General features: G+C 50.3%; 1 protein-coding gene across 1 annotated transcript; it reads right to left on the reverse strand.

The window, feature by feature from the left end:
• Nucleotides 1-1,743: 1,743 nt before the first annotated feature.
• LOC128728548 (E3 ubiquitin-protein ligase HECW2) lies at nucleotides 1,744-16,029 on the reverse strand. Its single transcript, XM_053822175.1, has 6 exons — nucleotides 15,603-16,029; nucleotides 13,411-15,536; nucleotides 13,170-13,336; nucleotides 3,299-3,511; nucleotides 2,660-2,929; nucleotides 1,744-2,554 (listed from the first exon to the last, which is right to left on the reverse strand). The coding sequence occupies exons 1-6, from the start codon at nucleotides 16,027-16,029 to the stop codon at nucleotides 1,744-1,746; spliced, it is 4,014 nt and encodes a 1,337-aa protein (XP_053678150.1).
• Nucleotides 16,030-16,395: the final 366 nt, after the last annotated feature.

A 16,395-nucleotide genomic window follows, 5' to 3' on the forward strand; every position in this document is an offset into this window, starting at 1 on the left:
AGCGAATGTCTTCATCTTGTCAACTGGTAGGTTGTGTAAATGCACCACTATTTTGCGTTCAAATGCTCCGTTTCGTTTATCGCATATCGCATTAAAGTGCGTAAGTCTTTCTGGCTTCCGTACCTGACATGGTTTTGGGGGAATGTTATAGTTTAGTTTGTGCGAGTTTATTTTTTCTGCAACTGTGCGCGTAAATATGGTTGCATTGAGCTATTTTCTTCACTTCCGAGGCCTTCACGCGTCTGCTTACCTTCGCTAACATGCTACTAACAGTGCGCAAGCATCGATCCTTTCGATGTGCTTCCTTTGGAGTGAGTAAAGTGAAATGGTAGCGTGTGTTTCTAATCGCGAGCTCTAGTTCACCCTCGTCTACTTGCCGCGGTTAGTTGATTTATGATTAAAATAAAGGCGCCACCACGCACTTCTTTCTCCTTCTACCGTACCAGCGCCGCAACCGAAAACGACCCACAGCGGGAACTTAATTAAAGGCTTGGTGTGGGAACAGGTGTAAAAAGATTGCACCTTACTACTACAGCACAGATTAAAACGGTTAGTGACGGATGGCGATCCTGATCGTATCACCATAATTACAGCCTTAAATCAGCCGCCCTTTGTCCCTTTGGCTACCGATTATTAGGCGCGCGGAACAACAGCTCCCCGTCACTTCGAGCAATTAATTAACGGCAAATGCAAAGTACTGCTTTCATTGCGTGAGTTTGCACGGCGCTTATAAAATACAGAAGAGTGCTAATTGACGATCATAAATTTAACATACTGGACAGACAACTTGTGACACCTTGTCTTCAGTTTAAATGTCGCCCAGAATACCGTTACGAATGCGATTCAAATGTATCAAGTAGTCAAACCATGTGAATATGTCCCTGTCTATGCTCTAACCAATGGGGAACGAATTCCCAAAAACTGAAATCATGTCTTTACATGGGACATCGTGGAATGATCATTTCTATAGAACAGTTTTCTAATTTATGCTAAATTATTAATTCAAATTTATTCCAAAACACTAATATTGAGCTACATAGAAACAAAGAGAGAATGCACATTAATTAAGATAAATATTTTCGACAGCTACAGTGCCTTCATGATAATTTAATTCGTAATCAAATATAATGATAAATGATTAAAACGTTCATCTAAAAGTGATTCGATAGCTCATTGACAAGGATCATCATTATGATCGAACAAAAGCTATAATATATCGTTTGATAAAAATTAAATTGATAAAAAAATCTTATATCTCATGCGGATATTATGTGTGTAAGTTTATAACTGCGCTTTCAGGCGACTTTCTCCTTAATTCGATGTCATTAATGGCACTGCACAAGGAATTCTGGTTGCGAGCGAATCATGATAACCATAACAAGCTGGTGTGCGGTTTTAACAGGAAACTTTCGTAACAAATAGTGGAACATACATATAGTGGTACATACATAGAATAGTGGTACTTAGTACGGGCATTGAAAAAAAAACATCGTTTGACAAGAAAAACATAAAAAAGGGTGCACATTAACAGTCGTCCGGGATGGTAAGTGGCGGTGAACGGAGAAAAAAGGAAGCGAGTGAGCCTGACCTAGCACCTAACGTCCTTTCGTACTCCTAAGCAAGCGATTTAAAAAAAAAACTTCTCACATACGAAACAAACCACTCGGCAATGCATGTGTGTCTGATCACAACGTAAACGTTTTCCAGCGACGTGTCCTTCGCAGCCGCAGGTAATAAACGGCTCTACTCGATCCCGAACGTGTTCGTTTCCTCGACGGCTAGTACCAGCTTCTCGTACAGAACATCCGGCGTCGGGTAAGGCGGCAGATCGAGCCGATTAAAGCACGTATGCGAGCGTGGCAACGCGTTCGATTTGCCCCATTTCTCGATGCAGAACCGACGCAGCCCGTTCGAGCCTCGTAATCCAGCGAACCCATCATGTGGGATGCTGGACGTGCCGGTGACGAACTGCAGCAGTCTCAGTCTCTGCTCATTGCTCAGTCGATCGATCACGGCCCAGAACCACACGATCACGTGGTGTGAGTCGTGATACCCACCACGATACTCGGTGTTCGCCCGCCAATCGTGCACATCAATCTCAACCGTACCGGAGATGACGAGCTCGAGCTCGCTGGCGTCAAACACCGACACCAGCCGGTGGTCGACGACTTCGTTGAAACCACGCACCAGCCACTCGGTCTGCTCGAGGACACCCCGTTCGAGGCGCCATTTGATGATTCGTTCGAGGTAGTCACGCTTATTCCGCTCCGACACCGTAATATTACGCCCATTCGGCTTCAGCTCGATATCGATCGAGGACCCATCTGAGCGCTCCTCGGTGACGGTAAAGTTCAGCCCAAGCTCGCTGCAGCTATCCATGTTGTTATCGCGGATCCAGAGCAGCGACTGATGGAACGAGCTGTCAAGCGATTCCAGGTCACTCAGGGAAACAGGCAGCCGGAGTAGTGCCTTGTAGAATGGTCGCGTGAAGAACGCATCCAGCAAGTACTGATGAACGAGTGCTAGCCCCAGGACGCGCCCGCTGAAGCGATACCTAAAATGGCGGCAAACAGGTAGAGCGAAAAGAAAAAAAAACAAAAGACGTTTTAGCGAGATGCCACGGTGCCGGGGGTTCGGCAGGATGTGCGTGTTCGTGTACCATTCCAAAATGTCCTCCCGCTCGGTCGGGCGCTCCGGTGCGATCTGGACCGTGTAGATGTCGTTCGCTGAGTACTCGAACATCTTCCGGTAGGGGCTGAAGAGCTGGCGCGATAGGAGATAGAAGAACTCGCGTGATGGACCACCATAATCCAGCCCATCCTCGGTGTCCCAGACGATGTTCAGACGGCACCGTTGCAGGTCTCGGCGACTCGCCGCCATGATGCGTTCGAAGGCGTCATCCACCAGGTGGGCGCGGCGTACTTCCAGTCTTTGGTTGCAAATTGTAAAAGCGCGTTTAATTAAAAGCGGGACAATAAAAGGGATCTAGCAGCTAGGACTGATTTACTGTTTATTGATTCTGAGATCTAAATCGACTTCTTTATGCCAATATTCTGACATTAAAACGTAACCTCAAACGTCTTAATCAATACAGCACGGGAGCAATGTACCGTAACGCGTCCCATCAACTTATCGAACAAAGATGGCATCTCGCCAGTGAGGGTGAACGGAAGTAACAACACCTAAAGCCCTCCCACAACCTTCAAACCAGTGAGCCGTTAACAGAAACGAAAGTACGACCGAGGGCCCTGATGGGAAGAGGATTCAGAATCCGCGCAAAACGGAGCGCCTGACTCACCTGAGCTTGTGCGGTCCCTGACCGTAGCCTTTCGACTCGAGCTTCCGGTAGAAGTTGCGCAGTTTGGCTTCGAAATCGCGCCTCATTGGCGCCGGAGCCCGCTGGACGTGGCGACCGCCGGCCTTGACCGCGTTGCTGACACTTGGCGAGCTTTGTTCCGGTGGACTGCGGGCTCGTGGTGGCACGTATGTCATCACCTCTTCCTCGAACAGGCTGTTTTTGGGGTTGAGGGGAGATAGTAGAGTAAGGATTTAAATAAGTTAAGAAGAAATGAATGCCAAAGAACTATAGGAACATCTCATCTTTAGTGGCATACGATGCTCAGTGATCTATCCCAAATTTAGTGATAACACCAATACTAAAAAGAAATACATAGCTAATCATCTACATCGCGCAGATAAGACGTCTTAACGTCTCCTGCCTGTGTTTCTTTCTCTGCGCACCTGAAGTAGCTCGTTTTGGTTCGCATCTTTTCTGATTGACTGTACGCCTTCACGGATGATACTCGTTATTAAAAATGTATCGCTAACATTGTACCAACCAGGAAGCAGAGGATCTCGCTCTGTTCCACCTCTCGCACGAGGATGTGTGTATCACACGGACCAAACAAGCCAGAAGGAAAACCCAATGTCAATGCCAATGTCAAACACTTGGGTGGTTGAATTCCGAACAGGCCCAATTCCTCGGACCATACCGTGCGATGCGTGCGGGCGTGAAAAGATGTTTTATAATGCACACGGGGCCAATATAAAAAAGCACACCGTACCGGACACTACCGCTGGAAGGGAGCTGGACCGTGTCCAGGGCGATTTGGTCGCAGTCTTTGTTCGATCGAGACGTTGGGTCGTAGAAAACGAAAGGGGTTTTTAGTTTTGTGTGTGCTTTTTTTTCGGAACCACATGCCGATGAGCATGAGCGCAGTTTGTTTCAGCTCGATCGAGCTTATCACCGGGGCGGGCAGCTTTACATGCTTCAGAAAGCGTTTGCAAACGTTCAGAAGCGCCCGCGATATGGGTTTACAATTCTCCACTTCGGGGAAAATGAACAAAAATCGATTCATAGTTCCGAATTAAATTCACTTCGTGTCAGTTATACTCCGGCGTGGTGCTGAGAGGGCTTCCGCTTCTCATAAATAATCAAGACATTATGAACATCATTTTTTATCTCGCCTTTTTTTATTCTCGAGTCCCACTGGCCCCTGTCCAGAGCCTTATCAGAGCTCGTGACGTTTGGGGCTTAATAAAATACCAAAATAATGCAGATGCCAGCCAGGCCATCTAGCGCCCATCCAAACCAAGGGCAAGCGCAAAGTTTAATTAATGTGTATACCCAAAATGAACCATAAAACGGCCGTTAACGTGCACCACCGGGAAGAACCTTGCTGCCTCGGGTAGGTCGTAAATCGATTTTCCAATTACCGCTTCTTTTTTGATTTTTTTTTCGCTCTCATTCGCTTGCCTTCTACACTTTCCACTTGTCGCCCAATCGGAATCAAAAGTTCCGCGAGCGAGCTTGCGGATTGTCAATTTAACGACCACAACGCCACGATTTTACGACCATGCTGTCCTTTTTTTTCCTTTCTTTTTTTTGTTGGGCTCATGCCCATTGTCCTCCCATTAAACGGGTTGGAAATAGGAAAGGCTCGAGAAAACCCCCACACGAGGCCGGAGAATGGGGTCTAGCCTTTTGGTGGGCGCGTTCTCGAAGGGTGCTTTCTCACTTTCGGAGGCGATCCTGCGAAAGCGACACTTGACAGATGGCAAAAGCTGTGAGAAAAGAAGGAACACGATCCAACCACTCGGCGCATCTGCTCTAGCCGTTCTGGCAGTGGATAGGGCTTCCAAGGTCGTACCGAAGAAGGAATGAGTGGCGACATTCGAAGGGAGAAAGAAGCAAAAAATTAAGAGAGTACAACCAACGAGGGGGAGATATTTTTTTAATAGGTCAGACAGCTTGTTGCCCCACATCAGAAGGGGTGACAAAATAGCGCAATTTGCAAAAGTGAAATAATTAATGCACGTAGTACGTCTGCGTAGGGTGCAGTTGCAGTTTTGCGGTGGAATAGTCCCTACATTAAACAAACCCGCCGGTATTAAGCAAGAAACGAAGATTCCCTTCTGAGAAGACTGTGTGTGCGAAATGTGTTGCATTTTTAAGCACCTTCGTGGTCAACCATTTCTCAAGCTCGGTTTGTTAGGTTTGCTGAAACAATTGTAGCATAATTCCGCACCGTTGTGTGGCTACATCTAATCTTCCCGTATACTTACACCGAGAACAAGATGGCGAAACCGCGAAACGCTGCCCCCATCACTCTAACGAAAGGGCTTGACCACGCTACACATGATGTGACGATTTTGTGTGGATTTACGCGTTGGCGCATAACGTAACACATTTCTCTTCTTTCGTGATGGTTTTGTTGGTTTCACACCCGTGGGATGGGTTTTCCCGGCGCGGGAAATCTTCAAGATCCAGGCAGGAACGAAAACACTCACTCACTAAACGTGCACTCGCGGATGATGAATGTTAAATTTGTGAGTTCATGCACCAACTTGAGCAGGCGTTCATTTTTGATTTTACATATCGTTCAATTTTGCTTGGTAAACTTTTGAAAAGAATTTTTTACAAATTTTCGCCTAACAATGCAGCGGTGTTCTGTACATGAAACAACATCTAAAACGCTTTCTGACTGCAAATGAAACGTGTCCCAACCGTTCAGTAATTGATGGTAGAAGAATGAAACCCCTTCACGGTTACGAATTCGCTATCGGAAAAGCATGCCATCGCGCTCGCACCCCAATGGGAATGGCCTTTTTCAGCAGCATGCATCAATACGCAGGCAATCAACAAAACAAACACGCCCAAAACCAAACCTAGGTCAGGAATCACACCACCATCCGGTCTTTCCACTCCCAGTTTGTCTGCTTTTTTTCTCCAGCGTGTGTCAAAAAAAAAATGTGTAACAACCAAACCCCTTTTGCACGGGGGAAACCCTGGGAAAGCTCCAGCCCGGAAGAGAAGTTGAACATCACATTCGAAAAGCCGAAAAAAAAACCCGCCACCGCACGTAAACAAACCATTGCCACAAACATGCGGTTTTGACGCTCGCGTTGTTTAGGGAGTTTGTTCTTCTCTCTCTCTCTCTCTCTCTCTCTCTCTCTCTCTCTCTCTCACTCGCTCGTGTTGCTTCCCCACACACGCACATTTCGGAAAACCGATGGCGAGAAAATTATGCGAAAACCAACCCCCCAAATCATCCATCATCCAGCCGCTGTTTTAATGGCTACCGGCGTTTTCCCCCAAAACGTCAACCGAAACGTCAAACCTGGAGAGAGCGCGATTGTGTCGATCGATCTACCGGGGGGCCAGCTAATTAGCGTGAGACGCTCTCGCTTTCGCAAGGTGAGAGTAAAAAAAAAAAAGAAAGAAAGAGAGTGTGTGCCCAAGTTTATCCCCATGCCGTTCGCTGGCGGTACGGTCAGATGTTGCACAGGTGGTGCCAGAGGTATGTTGGCTTGGTGACCTTGAGCCCTGCGAACCTGAATCCAAAGTGCCCGAGGTCCGGTAGTGCCCACTCAGGTAGGGTAATTGACATGCACGCACCCTCTCACGCATCGTTGGAACAGCTGCTGCGTAAACGCGTGTCCCGATGGGGGTTGCAACGATAATGCGCTGAGCAAGAGTAATGTTTGCGTGCAGGAGTACGTGAAGCAAAAAAAAATTAAAAGGCGCAGGCTCCTACATGCTCACCTGAAGCAGCTGCATTAACCACCTCGTGTTGAGGTGAGCTTAATCCCCCTTCAAAAGGCTTCCTATGAGGAACTATTGAGCTATCGACGACGGTTGAGAAGAGGTCGCATTTTTGGGAGACAAAAAAAATGTCTTGAGACGCCTCCACAGCAGGTGGAATGGCGCCGCAGGTCAAGTAGGTGGGGGTTAGAAGCCCACAGGTGAAGAGAACCCGTGTCGATTGCAAAGCCAACAAACCGACTGGCTGGCTGAGAGCTTCGCCATTTTGCGTTTGCTTTGTGGTGGTTAGAAACGACCCCAAAAAAAAAGGAAAAAAAAGAGCGAGCGATGTTTATTTAGACCAAAATTCAAAACCCTTCTTCAAGAAGCCGGCAGTCTTGCAGCAACCCTCAAAACTCAAAACAACCCCTCGCGTGGCGTGTAGGGGGTTGCATTTAAATTGCACGAATTAAATTGAACGCTGAATTATCCAAACGTGGTGTTACGTGCACAACCATCAAATCGCCTCCATCACGCTCTAATAATCGGAAGAAAACAAACAACCCCTCAGAGACCTCTTCGAGGGGTGCTTAGAACCACAAGATACTGATGGAAAACTGCACATGCAGGCTCTTCTTGCACGTGCATCAGAAATGCATTCCTGTGCGTGAAGGAACTGCGAAAAAAAAACAGCCTAAATCTCTCACTCACTCTCACATCCTCCCCCCCCCCCCCCTCTCCCTCAACGCATCATTGTCGTCATTGAGGTGCGTATGCCGCTCGATTAATATTCCACCGCCAAGAACCAAACCCACCCCCTGCATCGGAAAGGCCAAGCTTCATCCCCTATTCGCGTGAGCTAACGCAAACGTCGCCGCATCGTCAGGACGTGGGGAGAGCGTGGGGGTGGGGGGGGGGAGGGGGGATTGCATCGACAAGCAGCACGCAATGTTTCGCACTCAATTACATCCCAGCCACCCTTACCCACTCACCCACCCCCTCTCACAGGTCACTCTCGTTCACGAGATTAAGCCGGACAAGAAGGCCGATCCGTTACACGATCGCTGGTGGTCCAATAAAATGCTAAAATGGCGTTATACTCCACCTGCGCGTGTGTGTGTGTGTGACCAGGTCACCAGACTTTGAATCGGGAAATGCGACAATACCGGTGCCACCCTTCAAAAGGGCTTAACTCCCCCGAAAAGAAAGCACCATTTTCCATTCATAGTTTTCCGACTTGCTTTTTCCAGAGTTTTTCACACTTTCCCAAAACGGGGCTTGTGAGGGTGCATTATTTTTCTTTTTGGAAGGACCACAACATCTTGAAACATAACCTGGGTCAAGATCACGGGCCCTTCTCGTCACCATGCCTCTCCACCCCCCCCCCCCCCCCCCCGAAACAAGGCCACCCACCACTAATGGTTTTTCGCGCATCAGAGGAGGTGTTTAAAGACGCGTAAAAAGAGAGAGAGAGAGAGAGACCGACAACGACGATGACGATGGACGCCGGTGTGGTGATGATTGCCATCAATCGCCAGCTTGGTCAAGGGCATCGGTTGTGGGTCCTTCCGCTGTTTGCAAATCACGCCAGCAAATGGACGCCGGAGCGAGAGATTAGGGATCTCGCTTCGCGGAAGTCTCCAGTGTGAGGGACTTCGCCTACGGAAGCCCGATCGCAGGTGTTGCGAGGACGTCCGCACTCGGTTGCTTATCTGCGATGTGTCGCCAAGCGAGAACAACCAGCTCACAATTTACTGCACGTTTGCAAACGTATCGAGAGCTGGTGGAATCTGCTGATCGGTTAATGGTTGCGATGTCTCACCGTTAGCTCAGGAAGTGGAGATAAATTTGAGGATTCAGCGCACATCCACAAGAGGGGGAATAATTTATTTTAACCACACGTTTACCACTGGTGAGCCTAGAGACTTAAGACACACCTGCGTACTCCAGCGACCCGATGATTAGCCCACAAAATACGACCGATCGGATCGTCATGGTAGCAGCTTCTCTAAGCTAGCAAAAACGCATCCAAAGAAACCGGGGAACAGGCTTCAGGCGCCAACGTTATTGTGGCTGTTTGTCGGGCGAGAAATCCTGCGATCGGTGAAATCACCAAACATAGCCGCTTTGGGCTATTCTTAGTTCATGATTCCTTCTGGCACAACCCGGGATTGGGGCTCGATCGAGGGAGGTACACGCCGATGCTGCCGTCATCGATCGTAAAGAGGGTGAGCAGAAGTAGGCAACAACGAGCAAACAATACACACACACGCACGGACGCTGATTTAATCATGATGCCACGCGAACGATGCTGAATCAGGCCGTATTTTCATGCATTAGCAGTCAATTTAATCGCTCCCTTCTCGGTAGACCTTCCCGGCAAGGGCAGGCCCCGTCACTCCCCGTCGGTCTTTCCCTACTTCTTCACCTTCTTCTTCTTCTTCTCGGCACCATCCACGAAGCCAACAACCAGGGGGAAAAGGCGGTGTCGAATGTCACCAAACACGCAAAAGGGGGCAAAGAAATTCCCGGCGCGATAAGCGCGCTGATGCTCCAGGGTCGAAACCTGGAAGGGCAACCCCCGGCTGATATCGCACTGTTGGTGTAGCGCACCCGGGGTATGCCCGGGTTAGGTGATAAAGGCATACCATACCGGTTGCAACATCTATGCTGCCGATAACGGAGGTGCATATGTTGCGCACGGGTGATACACGGGATCTGTCGGCATTGGGCCAAAGCAATCAAGCCGCAGCTCTTATCTTTAACGTGGGGAAGGGGGAGGGGGAAGGGGGTGGGCGAGATATTTCGGCTCGAGGACGACCTTTCAAGGTCAAACGCTGGGAGCCTGTGGAAATGCCTTTGATTAGCCTGCACCGAGTGCATCTTTTCGTGTGCTGCAGCTTCTAAGCGAACCCTTAAGAAGCTCGCGAGATGACAACGAGAGAAGAATGTCACCCGAACGTGAATAAGCAAGCATGAATTGGAATCGAAGGGCCGCTACCCGAAAAGAAAACCCCCTTCTCGGTTTTGCGATCAGCATCGGTAGCGCCGGATGCGCTTATTCGAGCCTGCGGCAGAAGGGCACAATCGTCAACAAACGAGCCCTTCCGACCCAGATTCCATGCTCGGTTGGTTGCAACCGCGTGCCCTTCCTGCGGCATTGTTTGTGCACCCCGCACACACACACACACACACGCACGCACCCTTTCCGTGAGGGGTGTGTAATGTGTTCTTGTCCCTGCTTCTGGTGCTCACATTCGCGTTAGGGTGCTGAGATGTGGCGTTGAAACCGGTGCCGGAAAAAAAACAAAAAGAAATAAAATGCAGCCACCAGGAAGGAGTGGAAGGAATCTCCGAGTCTCGCCGGTGTGGGGTTGATGCCTTCGAGAAAAAAAAACCCACCTGTTACTGCGCCGTAAGGAACGTGCTACGCCATCAGCTGGGTGGCGGTCCTGGCGCGTGCTATCAGCATTCGCCTGCTGCGCCATTTTTGGAGGAATTTTTGCCCACCCCAAAAAAAGGGATGAGGGAAAACTCGCAATGACGCACTTTCCGCGGCAGCGGCAGGATGTTTGGCTAGGCAGCGAGAAAACCCATCAAGGAGCAACACCAAACGGCTGCATTTGGTGAGCTCCGAGCGGCCAAACATGACATCAGTGGGTGTGTTGAGTCAGCGACCGATGCCGAAGGCTGGTAATTAGCGTGCGGTTCTCGTTCACCCCCAAGCAGGATCATGACGAGCTGGTAGGGGGTTGAACGCGTACGAGATATGTAAACCCCTGGCTCACCTCATCAGCATCCGCATCAAGGCGTTTTTGGATTCGCAAGGCATAAAAATTGAGAGCAATTTATAGCACGAGGTTTCGTGCGACACGTTTCCACTACGGGATGGGGGTTAACCTGCAGCTAAACCTGGGAGGATGCGACTCGGAAGGACAGTAGCGTGGACAGGGGCTACCGGGGGTGATTGCGGATTGGTTGCGTGTTGGCGTCTTATCTGTGGGTGTTTCTTGCGAGCGGCTCGAAATTAACTGGTCTCAGCATCGGATAAACCCCTATTTCTAATTCACTAACTCCATTGAACGGTTGAGAAGCCAAGGATGCTTGATAGAAGACACCAACAGGACACCCCGGCAGGAGTCTCCATCCTTTGAGCACATACACACAAACACACTCACACGAAAAACACCCACCACAATTCGCGCGAAGGAAATTCAGGCGCAGCTGTTTTTTGGGGGGGGAGGAAAATTTTCGCGCTCGATTTTCCAGGCACCAAAGGAAACGTACCACCAGACGAAAACAAAAAAAGACGTAGCCTTTTTCCTTTGCGCCTCTGCGCGAACGTTTCAAAAAAGAAAAGCCCTTCGCACGCGAACGAACCGACAAGCGAACTGATACTGCTCGCGAACGGTTAGTGTCGCTTTATACTCGGAAGCAAACGTCTTCGAGAGAACGAGAGAGAGAGAGAGAGAGGGAGCATACGTGAGAGAGCAGAGCTAAGCCACTTCGGAGGAGGCTCTCGCTCGTTCTCTCGCTCTCTCTCTCTCTCTCTTCGTCCCGGGCGGGTTAAGTGGTTGGTTTAAGCCAGGTTCAGAGTTCGAACCACGTGCAAGATCGTTGCTGAAGACGTTTTTCATTCAACAACAGCAACAAAAAAAAACCCTCCATGCGATGGTGGGAAAACTCAGAGCGGGAATGGAAAACACATGGTGTGGAGTGGTGTCCTTTTTCAGACGATTTTCCGGGAGAGGTTCGTCCGTTTTCCTCCTTTTTTACGTTGAGTGGTTGAGTTGACTTTGATTTTGATAATGATTTAAATAAACAACATGTTTGTCGAACATGTTTTCACGGGGTTTTATCACTTGATACATGAAGTCGATTCACGTGCATCTTTTTGGTTCACGTTATTTGGTTTGCAATTGAACCAGCGCTGGTTAGCAAGTGTGTTTGATTAATGTACAACAATATTTCACAGCACACAGTTTCTGTGGCAATTAGGATTTTGTTTTGCTTCGGGATTACACAGGATCAAAACCCTTGCAATAACATTTATAACCAAAATCAGCCACATAGCGAAAGAAGCTTGAAAACGAAATAAAAAACCAGTGACAATTTTTTTATCCATTTCATGAAAATTGTGAATCCATCAAGAGGTTGACTAAACCCTTTTTTTAACTAATAAGGTGTTTAAAGAACACGCACAGGCAATATAAATGATTTTTACATGTGAGATATTTGAAATTTTGTTGAGTTTCATAAACTAATTGGAGTTCTAGCAACTATGTACAAACGAATTGGATTTCTAGCAACTATGTACAAGGCATATTCATGATTGAGTACGCACTTCAAAACATTTCAACTAATAGCAGATTGAATCGTTACCAAATTATAACCATAAACTAAAATAAAGACGTACAGAGCACAACGGCAAACCGATTCCTAACCTATCGGGTTGGGAAGCTTACGGAATGCGAGTGTCGGCAGTATTCGAGGCCATCAACCGAGTGTCAACACACGCAGCTATTCGAGCTATCCTAAAACTTCCGGCCCCGCTTAGGGCACGGTTCGGTCGACGGATTGTTTATGGATTGTTATATTGTTCGCCCTTTGGATGCATCGGTTCGACGGTGAAAGGAATGCATTTGTGAATGATTTTATCAGCCCGCCCTATCGCGAACGATGGAACATGAGCCGCGCGAGAAGGCACATTTTGCATCGCAAACGCAAAATAAAAGTAAACACACCTCTCTCGCCGGCATTTGCTGCAGCATCCCTTTTTGAGGGCAAGTCTAATGTGTGAGGTTAGGTACCGTGACGAGGGAATTGAACGATGCAGCATGCAGTGGGTGATATTTAGGTCTGCATGTTTTTTTTCCCTTTTGTGTATGATAGACACATTCCTTCACGATGATGGTTAACGCTCTAGCAGACGATTGCACCTTGGAGGACGGCCAATGTCCTCTTGTCGGATAGTTCACATGACGCAGATATATGCCTCCATCAGCGATAGTAATACCCAATCTGATCGAACTTCTTCCCAACTAAAAGATGGTTTTAAGCAACCCTTCGAAGTGTTTCCGGAACGACACTTCCGAAACGAGCTTCTGATTACAATAAAACAAAAAATTACCAAAAGACGACTCACCTGAGGAGAATCGTAAGCTCAAGATCATGGCTGAACCGATCGAGTGCCGTCGTGCCTTCGACCCGGATTGCGTTGATTTTTTCGCGCAAATTCCGCGAACAAGCTGCCGCCCCGTGACGCTCGCGAAGGATCTCCAGGATGTTGGGCTGTCGCAGGAACGCCACGACCTGGAAATTGAACCCGAAAGCGGGAGGATTAGCTTACAGAAGTAATGCTAGGCGAATAGCGAGCACACTCATACCTTGTCATTGTAAGCGACGGGAACTTCCGGTGAGCTGGCGTGTGCTAACCGCGAGATAGTGGCCGGTGGTCGTGGTGGTGGAATGGGCCGTTCATCTGGAAAAGGACCCGCCAGCAGAAGCGAGGTACCGGTCGGGGGACGATGGTGACGTGCCCGGGGTCCTTCGGTGGGTAAACGCGGATCCATAAACGAGGTTCTCCGGTTCACGTGATCGATGAAAAATTGCTTCCCACTTTGGTCGAGTTTCGTTTCCCACCCACTCGGAAGGTCCTGCGCGGTTAGCGCGAAGCAGTTAACGAGCGCGACCAGATCACGGTTGTGTTGGTAACGCCCGAAACAACCCGGATCACGGCGAACCCGTGACACCATGTGCTTGAGTGCGGCATTTCGGTTGTAGATCTGAATCGCGTCACCATTCGTATGCAGCATCGAGTAGAAATCCGACCGGCAGATCATCAACAGTGCCGGATGGAATGAACCGGTTCCCGGGCGAGTTGGTTCCGTGGTTGGTGGAACCGGTGGTCCGGTAGGTGGTACGGGTGCCACGGGAAGTTGCTCGCGTGGTCGACCACCAGTTGAGCTTGAACGTGGCCGACCGGAGTGGCTTGTTGTGGCACCATCCGAGGCTTGCCAAGCGACACCGGATGTTGAGGCACGCACGGGTCCAGCGGCTTCATGACGCATGTGTTCGTAAATCGTACGCCGGATCGATTGATACCGACGGTCTAGCTGTTGCCGGTGCGGATCCGGACCATGACCAAGCACGGCGGATGAGCCGGGAGGTGCAGGCCGTTGCCAGGATGTGGTGCGAGTCGCGTGGTCAATGTAGAAAATCCGCCCATGACTGTCCATTCGCGCTTCCCATGCCGGTGGTAAGGAATCATCTGGTTCCGCGAGAATCGCCCGAGCTCGTTCCGGGATCGAGGGCAATCGCATGCTGGGGACGTGCCGTACCGCTCCAACGTCCCCAGCCGCACCCTCATGCTCGAGTGAAGGTCCAATGGCCACCGGAGCGTCATCCGGAAACTGCCCACTCGCGTCCTCAACATCAGGACGCGCAAGTCTCAATTCTGGTGGCCCAAATCCATCCGCTGGAGCTGCAGCGGAGGCCACACGGTGTCGCCTGGCGTGGTGTGTCGGTGTCGGGGGACACACAAGATCCGGCAAGGCTCGTGGACCGGCTCCGACACGCGTTAGTGGACGGGGTTGTGGTCGAGCCGGGGGCAGGATGCCATTCCCGAGTGCGACACTCTCGGGTGAAGGTTCCTGAGGACTTCCGGGACTTCGCACGGTGTGCACGGAAGGTGGTGTTGTAGATCGTTCCACCGGAAGTGGCCGTGGAGGTCTGCTTTCGCGTGTACGCGGTTCCCTTCCGTTGGATTGCGTACGCACGAGAGGACGATGTGGCCGTACGGGAAGTGGTGGAGGGCTTATGTCTTCTTCTCGCTCTGGGGACACGTGCCGCGCTGGGAGGGCGTTTCTGGTGGCCTTTTTGAGGGGAAGTTTCGGCGGTTGTTCCGTCGTAACCGCGCTCGGTGACTCATTTCCATTCCTATCCAGTCGCATCAGCCTCAACGGGCTCGAAGCATCCGTCGGGACGTTTCCGTCTTCATCCGGCCGCCGGGAAGTTTCACAAAACAACCCACCAACGGCACCCTCCACGTCCTGTTCGTCCATATCAATGATGTCGAAGGAAAACCCTTCCGCTCCTTGTGGCAGTAACGCCGTCGAACGTTGTTGGCCAGGTTTCGGTGGCCACGAACGCTCAAGTGGCCGATGAAGCTTCGTGGGACTATCAAGCGTAAAGCTTCCGGTGGTCGATTGACCGGGTGTTGGTCGTGGTAGGCCACAATCGTCTACGGCACCGGATGCAGCTGCGGCCCAGAACTGCTTCTTACGCGAACGACCACCAGCCGCCGTCACTTCCGGTGATAAACGATTCGGGCGAACTTTTTTCTTCGTTCCGTTTTGGTTTTGATTTTCTTCTTGCGTTCCGGAACCGTTCGCAGGACACTCGCCTTTACGCCGGACACCGTAACAATCCGCATCGGGTTCGGAAGTTCCTTCCGGAGGGTCGCAAAGTGCATCATCCGGCACCGCTTGGTCCCGTGTCGCGTTCTGTTCATCTATTACGTGTGAAAAAAAGGACATTAGCATGTGCTTCAGCTTGCGATCATTCTCATCTTGCTTACCTGCCACCAACACGTCGTTCTGATCCTGCTTGTGGTGGGTTTCCTCACTGTCACTGTTACTGGCATGGGACGGTTCTGATTCGCCTTGAGATTCGCTATGTTCCGTTGCACCGGTCGGTTCCGTGTGCATTTCAAATATCCTTAAATCTAAGCACTCCTCATACGGCGTGGGAGGGAAGTCCTGTTGTCCTGCGGCCTTCAGCTCCGGCGGTTCCTCTTCTTCGTCCTCATCTTCCTCTTCCGAGTGAGAAACGGACGCTTCTCGCCCGTAGCTACCCGCTCCACCGGTGGCCAACTCTTCTTGCTCCACATCCCCGGACACCTCTGGGAGTGGCACATCCCCCGGGTCATCCACCCGCAGCACGGTTACGTCTGGATCGCTCCGACCGGATGTTGATTCATGCTCGTTCCCTCGCTCGCCACTCATCTCTCTCTCTCCAACCCGCCCCCTCCCCGATGCTACCGAAGGACTACGCCCTAACAGGCACCGCGGACACGCACTCCAGCCCCCTGGTGGACGGTTGTCAACGGCATCCCTAAAACGCCGACTACGCGACCACTTCCCGTGCGCCACTGGCTCATACCGATGACGCACGGTCAAACCGGATGAACCTTTTCGCTGGAACACGTCCGATGGTTGACCGTTGAGCTCGCTGCGAGCGGCGTTTTCTTAGCACACGCACCCGAAACGGCCACCGCCCGGGTTGATTGTTTACGTTTTTTTGTCGGCTGTGTGTTTACCTTTTCACTTTTCGGATGTCTTTTTGCGCTTGTTCGCGACGCGACCTGTCAA

This window comes from Anopheles nili, chromosome X (assembly GCF_943737925.1).
Source record: "Anopheles nili chromosome X, idAnoNiliSN_F5_01, whole genome shotgun sequence".
NCBI classification, from domain to species: domain Eukaryota; kingdom Metazoa; phylum Arthropoda; class Insecta; order Diptera; family Culicidae; genus Anopheles; species Anopheles nili.